Source organism: Phyllostomus hastatus, unplaced genomic scaffold (genome assembly GCF_019186645.2).
Source record: "Phyllostomus hastatus isolate PE091 unplaced genomic scaffold, TTU_PhHast_1.1 phas_contig_58, whole genome shotgun sequence".
Lineage (NCBI taxonomy): Eukaryota > Metazoa > Chordata > Mammalia > Chiroptera > Phyllostomidae > Phyllostomus > Phyllostomus hastatus.
Window position 1 is genome coordinate 53,409,505 of NW_025333916.1, and position 12,816 is coordinate 53,422,320.

The 12,816-nt window shown below is 34.4% G+C and overlaps 1 protein-coding gene across 2 annotated transcripts in view; it reads right to left on the reverse strand.

Annotated features, from left to right (window-relative positions):
* ZFR (zinc finger RNA binding protein) overlaps window positions 1-12,816 on the reverse strand; it is a 77,690-nt gene that overhangs the window by 35,230 nt on the left and 29,644 nt on the right. For both annotated transcript variants that reach the window (XR_006786724.1, XM_045847789.1), the window contains exons 6-10: window positions 8,742-8,989; window positions 5,726-5,917; window positions 4,730-5,021; window positions 2,417-2,610; window positions 689-808 (exon numbers count right to left, since the gene is read on the reverse strand). Coding sequence is in view for 1 of the 2 variants with exons in the window: in XM_045847789.1 (XP_045703745.1) it covers window positions 689-808; window positions 2,417-2,610; window positions 4,730-5,021; window positions 5,726-5,917; window positions 8,742-8,989 (1,046 nt within the window). In the remaining variant the exon portion in view is untranslated. The remainder of the gene's footprint in view (window positions 1-688; window positions 809-2,416; window positions 2,611-4,729; window positions 5,022-5,725; window positions 5,918-8,741; window positions 8,990-12,816) is intronic.

A 12,816-nucleotide genomic window follows, 5' to 3' on the forward strand; every position in this document is an offset into this window, starting at 1 on the left:
TTTAGAATATGTTAATAAAATTCCCACCTACAAACTTTTAAACTGCTTGTAACACTGGTGATCAATAGAAGAGATCCTTAGAGAACTAATGGTCATTTAATTTTCCTGCATATTGTTGTAAATAGATAATTCTTAATGTCTGAGTGTGGGGTTAAAAAATTTCTTTACACAGAAAAGTGTTGCCCTTTAACAGACTATTTTAATTTTCATTACCTCTGTATTTATGAGAAAACATGGATCTAATGCATTAGATTAATCTAGCCTAAAAATTTTACATACAGTATTTAAATTTAATTATCACTTGAAGTGTTTTCAATTAAGAATTTCTCATCTCAAAATTCATTTTAGTGGAAATTCTACCAAAATAAAGTAAGTGAATGGAGACCCAACTCTTCTTTCAAAACACTTTATTATGTGAAAGTACCCTTACATGATCATTTGATGCAAGATATGTTACAATTTAGCCAGTCACTGAAAATGATGGAATATGGTTATAATCTTCTTACCTAAGTATAACAAACTAATCAGTAACAGTCAAACATCTAAATCTGAGACATAATATGCTAATCTTAGAGTGGGAGTTCATTGACTCAGAGAGTTATGATACTTAGATGTTTTGTTTTACATCTAGAATATTCCAAGATGTTGAAAAAAAGAAAAAGAAAAAATAGTTGAAATTTTTACTCACTTTATACTGAAGTCTGTGTCGTCGCCCTTTTAAGTGCATTTCCTTAGCATTAGGATCATTAAAGCTGCACTCACATAATTTACAATGGAATCGAATTACTTTTCCTTCATCATTTCGTACCTTGATGCAGGGGATAAAAAACCCAAGAATCATGACAAGAATGTTTCAGCTGAGGATTTCATTTACATGGCCTGCCAGATTCTCTGATAAAAAAATGTTGTGAAAAATTAGAGTTTAAAGTGAGGGGAAAAAAAGAGGTAATATCTATAATTTTTTAAAGGATAATTTATAAAAACAAACTAAATGTTAGAATCTTTTAACTGAAGCACTAGCATACAAGATATGTTAGCTTTTATAATTAACTTTAATACTTTTTTCTACATGTAATGCAATGAAATACCTTAAATTCTCTAATAGTTACTGAATACCAGGTACTATTGTTGGAGATGAAGAAATACATGATTAAAGACATTGTTTTGGTATACAAATGTCTACAAAGCTCAGTATTTTATACATGTAACTTTGTGGGGGAAAAAATCAATGTCAATTTTTTCTAATTGCACAACTAGTTAGGAGACAAGTAGACTAGAATGTTATTAAGAAGTTTATGATGAATGCTACGTTCAAATTGTTAGTGCAAGCTTTAAAGACTGGCTTTGAATGCAATTATCTGAAGTTTAGAATTACATAATTAACTATTATCATTGGAAATTATGGTGTTCTGGTGGTATACATTTTTTTAGATAACCAAATCTTACTCTTAAATTAAAACTGTAAGTGTACTACTTATAAACTACATAACCCAATTTTCCACCTTGTAAACAAAGAACCCAACATGACAGGGAATCTACTATATGCTAGGTACTTTATTTCATTTTATCTTCACAGCTTATTTGGGGAATTGCCAAATTTTATAAATGTGGACACTGAAGTTCAGAGAACTTATATATGTTCTACAGTAACAAGGAAATAATGCTACATCATTCCATGTTAGTCTTTCTACCAACAGCAAATACTTATATCAAGAATGATATTCCTTCACTCCTCCATTTACTGAGTTTATTTTCCATTTAGGAAGTTTTCTAATCAGCTTGAAAAACCAAATAAATGGGATCTTTTAAATTAACAACCCTAATTTTACACACGAAACTAAGTGATTGTTCAGAAAAAAATTATTGACTGTCAAAATTTTTGTTGCTCACAATGTTTAAAATTTGTATGTTCAGGACAGCTGAAGGATACAAGAGTGGTGTTAGCAGGGAAAGAGATAACAAAAATATTGTGATATGGGTTAGGCAAGCTTAAAGAAGTATACTTTTTTTTAAAACCCTCACCCCAGGACATATTTATTGATTTTAGAGGAAGAGGAAGGTTGGGGGTGGGGGGACGACACTGCAGTGGGGGAGAGACAGAGAAATCTCTTGGTTGCCTCCCATACACCACCCAACCGGGGATTGGACCCACCACCTAGGTATGTGCTCTGACTAGGAATCAAACCTGCAACCTTTTGGTCCATGGGACCTTGCTTCAACCAACTGACCTACCCAACCAGGTCAATGGCACGCCTTTTAAAAACCCTTAAAAAGATTCCTTTGATATTCCTTCATAACCTAAATATAAAATATAATTGAATATAATTTAATTTTGCACTTAAAGCATGCCTGCAACAAAGTGACACACTTTTTCCCTGTATCTAATCTGACACCAATGGTATTCTCAAATCAATACCTCCTCCACATAATCATGGCCCACTGGCTGTACATCACTCTGCAAAGCAGCAAGAGATGCAGGCGTGACTGGTTCTGACACTGTGTCTGGCTTTACTTCTGGAATCTGTACAGAAGTGACAGGAGCGCTTTTAACACATTCAGGTCCTTTTAAGTCTTCTGTTTTATTTCCTGTTGATTGAAGTTTATTACCACCTAGAAAAGCATAAAAGAATACAGTAACTTTTACTTTTTGTGTAAATATATACATAACCTAACACAACAAAAACTTTGGATAAAATTATCTTTTCTACCAATACTCAAATACCTGCTTGACATACAGTTGACCAAAAGTTTGAAGAACTGCATATACCACTTGGCTTTTTTATCCTATTGATGAAACACATCTAGATTTTTCCCTTCTCCACCACCTGACACCCAACCATCCTCTCCATACCCACCACAGTTCTTGTAAATCAAGTACCTAAAAAGTGAACAGCAAACACTGGCTAGTGTGGCTCAGTGGATTAAGAGCTAGTCTGCAAATCAAAGGGTCACCAGTTTGATTCCCAGTTATGGAACATGCCTGGGTTTCGGGCCAGGTCCCCAGCAGGGGGTTGCATGAGAAGCAACTGGATGTTGATGTTTTTCTCCCTTTCTCCCTCTCTTCCCTCTTCTAAAAAAGTAAACAAATCTTTAAAAAAAAAAAGTGAACAGCAAGAACCCTTTGAAAAGGAAGGGTCTAACCCTTATTCATGTTTGTATCCCTAGTTCTTTGCCAAGGGAACTGGGCACTGTCCTACATTCTGGTAATATATTAAGATAGTGACAGTGTAGGTGCCTTGAGGTGCCAATAATGAAGGGAAGATGCAAGTATTATAATTCAGTATGTGATAGGAGCTGTAATAAGTATGAATACAGTATTGTGGGAATGTAAAGCAAAGAAGCTACTATCCTTTAACCTGATCAGTTAAAAAAAAAGACTTCACAAAGGGTATGACAGTTGAGCTGGGCTTTGCAAGAAGAGTAATGAGCATGAACTGGCCAGGAAGAAAGAAGAGAATGTCTGAATACAAAACAGCACAACAATATGGAGTTAAAAAGACTAGAGTAAATTTAAGGAAGGCTCAGTAATTCACTATGAATTACTACCTCAGTAGATATGATGACAACATATGAGGCAGGAGCCAGATCTGAAGGGCCTTAGATGACATAATTAAAGAATGCAGTTTTTTCCCTATATGCAAAGGGAATGACACTGAAAGCTTTTAACCAGGAGTTTAACATAATTTGGCATGTATTTTTATGAAATGACTTTGACAAGTGTTAGAGACTGGATGCAATCAATAGGAGACAAAGCTCTGAGGAACAGACTTTGAAGGCCTAAAAACAAGGCAGTGGCAGTGAAGACATTTTCTTGGGGGGCAGAAATATTGTAGTGATAGAAACAAAAAAACTAGGTAAAAACTACAGGAAACAATAAATAAGAAATGTCAGTAAAGTTTACCAAGGGAAAATCAGCAATTTCATGAGATTATTTCATGGTACTTTTGTGACGAGACAATGGGTTAGAATGAGACATTGGTAGGCATCTATAAAGCTGTACACATGATGTCCAGGGAACAGCTACAACATAGCTCTAGCCTCAGACAGGGGTTTTGAGTTTGCCCAAAGGATTTTAAAGTCACTGCACACATTGGAATCGATGAGACCACTCATGAATGCTGGGTGAGTAGACTAAGATGAGAACAGAAATCAGAATCTTAGGAACACCACCACTGAATAAACATGAAGGCAAGAGAACCAATAAAGATACCTGAGAAAGAGGTGGGCAGACAGGTAATAGAAAGATAAAGACATATCTCAGGGTTTAAGGTTTAGCAGTCGACTGTGTCAAATGTTAGAGAGGTCAACTGAATGAAACTGTAAATTGTCCACTGAATTTTACAATTAGGTCTTGGTGACTGCTTTAAGCAGTTTCAGAAAAAGGTAGAATGGAAACACTATAACAGACTGAGGATGGGATAGAAAGTATAGAAGTACAGAAAGTAAGAATTAAGTAGCTTGAGAGGCTAACAGGAATGGGAAAACATCTTTTTAAAATTTAAGACTATGGAAGACAAAGGTATACTAGCATGGTTGAAGGGAAGTGGAAAGAAACCTTTAGAGGACTAAAAGTTAAGAAAAAAATAGAGATATGTGATTCAACAAGGTCCCAGAGAAGAAGGGAGGAGATAGGAATGAGCACATAAGCGGAAGGTAAGTCCTGGACTAGAAGAGAAATGTTACTCTGATAGAGTTAGGAAGAACATAATAAAGAATCTTTAGTACTTGCCAACAAAGTTTATTTTGGGTGTCGATGTCTTCTTGGCAGCCATATTTGTAGGCACTGCTGATACTTTAGTGTTGGATGTGCTATTAAGAGACGAGCTTCCTGTAGCTGTAAGACCTTTCATTGATGAAGTTGCAATTGATGAAGTATTCACAGTACAATTGTTTGCTGCAATGCTTGAAGGAGAGGCAGTCGGCTTTGAAACAGACACAGCTGTTGAAGAAGTAGCCTGGCTAACAACATTTGGTTCTGTTGAAGGAATGGGTTTACCAAGTTTTGTGTGTAATTTAACCACCTACAAAATAAAAGCACATTAGTTAGGAAACTCAGAGTCTAGATTTTTAAGTGTGCCTAAAAGACATTATAAAATTAAAATATAAACTGTATTTTTTGTTATACATCTTCATACACAAACAATACTTTTGAAAGTAATTTCTGTGAAGCAGATATGGATACATATTCCATCTATTACTAGTGAGGAAATTAAGACAGAGAAAGATGAAATGACTTGGCTACATGCATACCAACCAAGACTTAAGCATGACAAAAGGAAAATAAACATATAATTTTCCAATTTGTAGAATAAATGATCTAGTTCAATTTAAAGGTCTCCAGCCTTCCCCTCTTTAAGCAATGACTATTTGGTGTCACCTTTATATTTATTAGCATATTTAAAAAGGCTTATAAGCCCTGACTGGTGTGGCTCAGTGGAATAAATGCCAGCCTGCAAACCGAATTTGCAGTAAGGGCACATGCCTGGGTTGTAGGCCAGGCCCCCAGGTCAGGGCATGCAAAGGCAACTGATCAATGTTTCTCTTCCTCTCTTTCTCTCTACCTCCCCCTCTCTCTACAAATAAACAACATCTTAAAAAAAAGGCTTATAACACACTCAAAGTTTTGGAGCCACTTTTGCTTTACTCCGCGCTCCCCACTGAAAAAGTAAAAGAAAACAAAGTAAGACATACGGGTGTGTGTAGGGGGTAAGAAAACAACACCTACTTTCTGATGCTTAGCACCACGAATGTGGGCAGCATATGCATCTGCTCCTGTACAAGACACATCGCAGAGCTCACAACGTAGCTGATTTTGAGTCCCACGAGTAGAGTTGTTGCTGCTGCTGGTATTTTGTGAGGCTTTCAATGCAGCTTCCTTTTTTTTATGTTTCTGTCCTTCTAAATGTTCTTTGTAAGTCTGTTTCAAAAAAAAAGGATAAATTTTGTTTCATTAATTTTCTAGATAGCAAATCGTTAAAATTATTCAATTCTCAGATCTCTAATATTCATCTAAAAATGAGGCTTCAACAATTTTAAAAGCAATTTAACAAAATCTTATGGTACTCTCTACACACTTTAATACATCTGTGATTCTCTGTAGCTTGTTTACCAAGAATACATTTGTTTAACACTTTGATTTACAAAGGACTTTCACACACATCCATAATATCAATATAAGGTAACTGCTTTCAGTTTCAAAAATTTGTATCTTTTACTGTTTATGTATAATGCTGAATAGAGAATACCAGACAATTATGATTCCACAAAGAAATTAATTATAGAATTAAGACGGGAGAGAATGTACCTACATCATGAGAAGAAAAAAGTTAATGTATGGTAACAAGATCCTTAATAAACAAGTATGTTTATTTACAAAATTGACTTTTATTAAAAAACTCAGAATGCACTTTCACATAAAATTCTTGCCACCATAAACAAAAGTCTATTTAAAACACAACAGCATGGTGATTGCTGGGGGAGGGGAGTATATGGGGACTAAATAGTAATTTAAAAAAATATAAACATGTATTTTAAAAAATTACAACAGCAAAAATTGTGTAACTGCGAGAAAAACATTATTGTAATACTAGCCAACAAAACAGTGAAATTATGTATTAAAAATTATCTTCAACTAAGAAGGCAGGTTTATTAAAATGAGAGGAAGTAAATATGGATTGCTGGTTGGTTTGTTTATTCTTGAGTGAGGCCAAATAGTTACCCTTTCATGTTTTATTTTTAAAATTGTTAAGGTTGAAATAATTAGCACAAAATTATGTATTCTTCGTAGAATTTCAGAGCTGATTTTTACATTTTAAATAAGAAAATCCTTTCTACAAATAATATTAAGCACAAGTAAGGAAAATTCCTGTTTTTGAACAAAAGAGGGAGACCTAAGACCCAGTCATTTAACAGTGCCCATCTGCGGCAGCCTGAAGTGGCTCCAAGAAGCAAGTAAAGCCTCAATTATATAGGGCAAGTCCCTATCACAGAAGTGAAGAAACAAAAGCCCAAAGAAGTTAAGGTCTCTGACTTGCTCAAGGCCACAGTTAGTGGCAGAGCTAGGACTGAATCTTAAATATGGATCAACTACTTTCCTCCTCCTTATGTTCACACCTAGACTCTAACTCACAATATCAATGATATTTTTCTCTAAGGCTCGTTAATCCACTAAGGCACTGCATCTGACTTGCAGAAGTACCCTGGGCTTGTCCTTGTAAAACCATTCAGATACTGCAAGTGAATGGTCAGGCTTATGTATACTCATTCTAAATGCTGCTTTTAACTTGTCACCTACAGCCACGTTCTGTCCTTCTATAAAGGTGCCACATATTAGATAAATCTCTCAGGTTTACATTTGCCACTCACAGCATTATCCTCTCTCAACAGCCATTATAGCGTAGGACATACTCCTCATACTAAGACCAATATCCTTGTTCCCTTTCATATTTAATCCCAGTCATTATAAATATTCCTCATCTTTCCACTCTCCTTCAATTATGCAATCACAATGAAACCGTTTCCTATCACACTCAAAATAGGGAGAAAAAATGTTTTACTTAACTAGCCACATATTAAAATATTCCAATTTATTGACAGTAATTCAGTGGATGCTGGTAACTGAAAATACCCCCAAAATTCAGTATTAAAAAGTAAAGAGAACTAATCTAGTAAATTAAAAAGAACATACACAGATGGGGCAGGGACAAGAGAGTCAACATCTGCTCTCAATCAAATAATATGTCTATTACTTATCAAACTGCTTATCAAATTTTTAAAAAGCTACATACACACTGTTAAGTACATTATTAACAAAGTTGGGAAGGGAGTTTAACTCATTAGATTTTATAAACAGACTCATGTCTAAATCACGTATTTTAAGGTGTTGCAACCCGGAAAAAAAAAAAAAAAGACCAAAAGTGTGTGGGCAGGGGTGGGGGGGTGGGGGGGATAAAGGTTCTGCAAGCTTCATTAGTTGATATTTTTGAAATAGACACTTCCCTACACCATTTTTTGGTCCCTGAATTCCTATTCCCTCATGAAGAAAATCATACAGAAATAAGTAATATCTAAAGTATATAAAAGTCAGTCTGATCAGAAATACTATCCTGAAAATTGTAGATTTTTAAAGTAGTTTAAGAATTTTTAAAATTCTAGAAAGAATTCTGCTATTTATATCCTCCAAAAAACAATACATTTGACAAAGTCCTTTCATCTTTAGTGCAAGTATGTAAACAATGATCTCTATGGTCATCCTTTTTCAGCTGTAAAACTCTATACACACACTTAAAATGGACCTTGAAGAGCTAGGGAAATCAATTAACCAACTGTCTTAAGTTGAAGAACTCTGTATAAAGGCTTTAAAAAAAGCAAGTTATAAATGCTAAAAAAGAAATAAAAATACAATCTTTCCCTTAAATCCCAATTAATCTGAATATAAAACTTTTAGTTGAATTCAAGTTTTACTTAAAAAGCAAAGTATCCTTTCTGGAAAAAAGGCCAATTTGCCCATTTTTCATTTACATTCATAATCATTTTTACAGTTTTTTCTTAATAGAATTATGTCTTAATACAAATACCCTTTTAAAAATGGCCATTTAGTGAACTAGGTACGTGTTAGCTAAAAGCTAACAGAAAAAGAAAATGCAAACCTTCTTTGCAGGCACAAAAGCAAGAACACCAACCACATTTAACTATTAAAAATAATCATTGAAGACTAGTGGTAAAACATACAACATAAGTACCTGTGGTCCAGCACAGCTGATCTTACAAACATCACAATAGTGAATCTGGGGTGGTTTGGGAGGCTGTTTTGGTTTCAGTTGCTTATTTTGGAATGGTGCTTTTTTAGTAAAAGTGGTCCCTGTCCAGGCAGCTGTGGCAGCAGCAGCAGCAGCTGCTGCTGCTGCTTGCTTCTGTTGCTGCTGCTGCTGTTGGTAGTAGGAGGATGCAGCTGAATACACTGCTGCTTCATAACCTGAATAAGACGTACCTTACAAACAAAAATCAAACAAAGATTATGTTACATAATTATAAAAGGCCAAGTTAAATGTTATGAACTTAAATTCAATAAAGTTTACTAGTAAAGGTAGGTTTACACGTGCATATTTACAAATAAGGTATATCTCACAAACCTAGAAAACATTTATCTTCCTTTTATGTAAGTCAATCAAGTATTTACTCAAAACACATTAGGTGTTATGGAGGTATAAAGAAAGTATAAGGTGTAAGATTTGGTCCTCGTCTTCAAGAAGTTTACAGGTTCAGTGGGAAGAATGTGGTAAGAGTATCTGGTAAACTTTGTGGCTACAGAACCCTTACTATTTCCCCAAGCAGAATGCCTCTAAATGCAACTGAGGAAGTGTTGGATTTGAAGAAGGGTCTGAAGTAATTAAGATGATAAATAGGAAAAAAAGAATCGCATGAAAATAAGATTTTAATATGCTTGGTGGTTAAAATGAAAGCTATGACTGAAGAGGAAAAAACACAATGATAGCAAGATTTTGAATCCCAGCAACTGACGTGCTGTGCATTTGATTGATAAAAGCAAGGTGCTGACAGAAGTTGGTTAGGAGGGGCAAGGTGAATAAAGCTCAGCAGAAGTCTGTAATATGGAGTTGGGGTTCAGGTGAGTATATGGAACAGCAGATAAAAGATTGTGGAATTAAGAACCACTGGGTTTCATGTTCCAAAAGATGAAAAAGCACCATATTATATTTTCTGGTTAACTGTACGAATTCTATCCATCTGTATTGTTCAAAGTCTTTAATAAATAAGTATATTAAGCTAGTTATTGACAATGTGTACATGTTGTTTACATTCAGTGATGTACAGATTTAAAGATCTATGAAAGTTTTAACTTTGACGAAGTCACTGATTTTGTCTATAAGCTTACCCGAAAACTGGAAAACTTACCCCTTCTAAACTAAAATCTCTGGCAAATTTCATGGACTCCCTATTTATAATATTTTCCAGTAAGATTTCTTACTAGAAAAGAGCCACATAAAGTTCAAGAGAGAGATTCCTAGCTGCCAGGATAGTGCAAAAGAACCACTTAAAAGAAACCTGGACTTTTTGGTCTCTCAAATGCAGAATGCTATAATGAAAAGTAAAGACGTATGACCCACTGACTCCAGTAGTATCTACACACACAGGAAAGAAAACATAAATTGGAAAAGTGAAAGTTAAGATGCATGGCAAATCACAATCACAGAAATCCAAAACTTGACATATCCAGGAGAGACAGTAGTTGGGCAACTACCATGAAAAGCCTTCCCAGACTTTTATATCGGGTTATTAAATTATATACATTCTTATAAAGATTCTCTGTATCTTTATATATGTGTGATAAAAAAATCTAAAAATTAGAGTAGAAAGTAGGTAAATATACCAATAATAAGCATATGATCAGATGAAAAACAACTAGAAAACAACTGAGAAAACCGGTTAAAAGAAAAACTCTACAGATCAATAAACCGTTTACTGGTCAGGCCTACCAATGTCCTCTATTATTGAAGTGTGATAAAAGAACATTATTAAGCTCACAGCCAAATGCTTTCAAATTTATAGGTAAAAAAATGTACAGTTTAAATTTTGCTCTTAAAACATCACCATAAAATAGTCCAATTAACAATAACAAAGCTGTTTTTACATCATTACCAGTTAGGACCATGATTTATATATGAAATCTTTAAAATAGACACTTTCCAAATGACCAGTTGTTGTATATGGAAACTATAAAAATGTCACATTAGGCCCTGGCCTGTGTGGCTAAATTGGTTGGAACATGGTCCCATAAACTGAAAGGCGGGGGGTTGTTTCTCAGTCAGGGCACATGCCTGGGTTGTAGGTTCAGTCCCCTGTCAAGGCATGTACAATGTTTTGATCAATGTTTCCTCTCACATCAATGTTTCTCTCCCTCCCTTCCTCTTGTTCTAAAATCAGTTAGACTGTCTTTGGGTAAGGATTAAAAAAAATATGCCACTTTAATATCACTTCATGAATTATGTATGGAGAACATAAAAAGAATAAGGCCAATAGCATTCTCCAATTCTGGAGGACTGAGAATTTTAATTAGTTTGTTTGTTTTTACATTGAGAATCCACAATATGGGAGGCAGTATTCCAGACAGACCAAAGACTCAGAACAGCTCTTCAAGGCAGGTATTACTATCTTCGCTTTTTATAGGTGAGAAAACTGAGGCTAAGCGATTGTGAGTTTCTTTAAACACTGAATTATTTAAACTACAAATCAACCAGGTAAACCTGTATTGTCAAATAATAATCCTTCATTTGCACACATGCAGCCTAAAACTAGTAAAAAGCAAGCTTAATTACATAGCTTATTAGTTTTTGAACTGTCAAGAATGAACTGAAAAGTGGGCTAGAGATACTAGAGTGCTACGAAATAGCATCTTTAATTCTTCTATTGACTACTAGCAAACAAATGTACATTTCTTGTAAAAAAGCATTATGGAAAAACAAATATAAAGCTGTGCCTCCAATTTAAGTAAAAGCTTAATTTTGAATGCTAAAACAGTTTCACTTATAATTATAAATATAAAATTTTTAAATGTCTAGTATCAGAAACACAGGTATATACCATTTCAATAATAAAACTATCATGCTGTAAGTCACCATTTAGTATGTACCAACATTCTAGAACTCATTTTAATGAGATAAAAAGAATAGCTGACATAAGTTATAGCTGATATACTCAGATGCCCTAAAAATGATGTCTTTGGATGGCAAATGCATGCTGTGCATCCCTTAATTCTTTACAAACTGCATACTCTTTGACATAACAGTTCTAAACATAGGAATTTATTCTAGGAAAACAATTGGTAAGCACACAAATCTTCACATACAAGGATTATTTTACACAGTGTTGTTTTTAATTTTTCCATAACATGAAACTAAATGTCCCAAAAGAGAAACTTTAAAATACATCTATACAATAAAATATTATGCAGCCATTAAAATTACGTATTTCTAAGCACATTATCTTCTTTATACTACCACCATATAAAAAAACATGGTTCCTTCATAAAATGGCTGTGAGTCTAAGGCAGGAAAATCTTGGAAGTTTATCTGTAATACCTTACTGTGCTAGAAAGAAAAGAAGTACTCAAAGACTAATGATGCCAAAGCCAAAAAAACTCAGGAGCTGGTGTAAAAAGGATTCCATTGGCCAAATTTGGGACAGTGTGTCCCTCAACCTCGCTTCCCCAAGAGTAATGGATTATACTGTATTAAATAAAAAATGAATACTTAAAAAGGGGGGAGAAAACTCTTTTTTGAGAGAAAAATGCCTAATTTTGTAACCACCACTGCAAGACTTCAAATCAGTTAAGAGATTTTCCAAAGGATCTAACACCGTAAGAATGAAAGGTAGATGGGTAACAGGCCCACAGATTACTTGATTAATTACAAAGGGAAAAACGTTACTTTTATAAGGGAGAGATCAGATAGTCATCACTTTAACCAGTGACTATACTTGGTATCATCAATAAAAAATAAACTGACATTATTTAGTATGTGCTCCTCATATGATAAAATGAAAAACTTGCCTAGTATTGTTGATTAAAAAGCTGCCAGAATCTAAGCATAAAGAAATCAGATAAATCCAGGTTGTACAGTATTCTACAACTGGCCTAACTCCTAAAAAAATGTCAAGGTCATGAGAGGAGATGAAAATAGGGGATTAGTCTACATTAAAAGCAGGCAAACAAACAACAAACAAAACAAAAAACCCTCAAAAAAGACATGACAACTAAATACAATCCACGATCCTTGACCGAATCCTGAATTGAAAATAAGG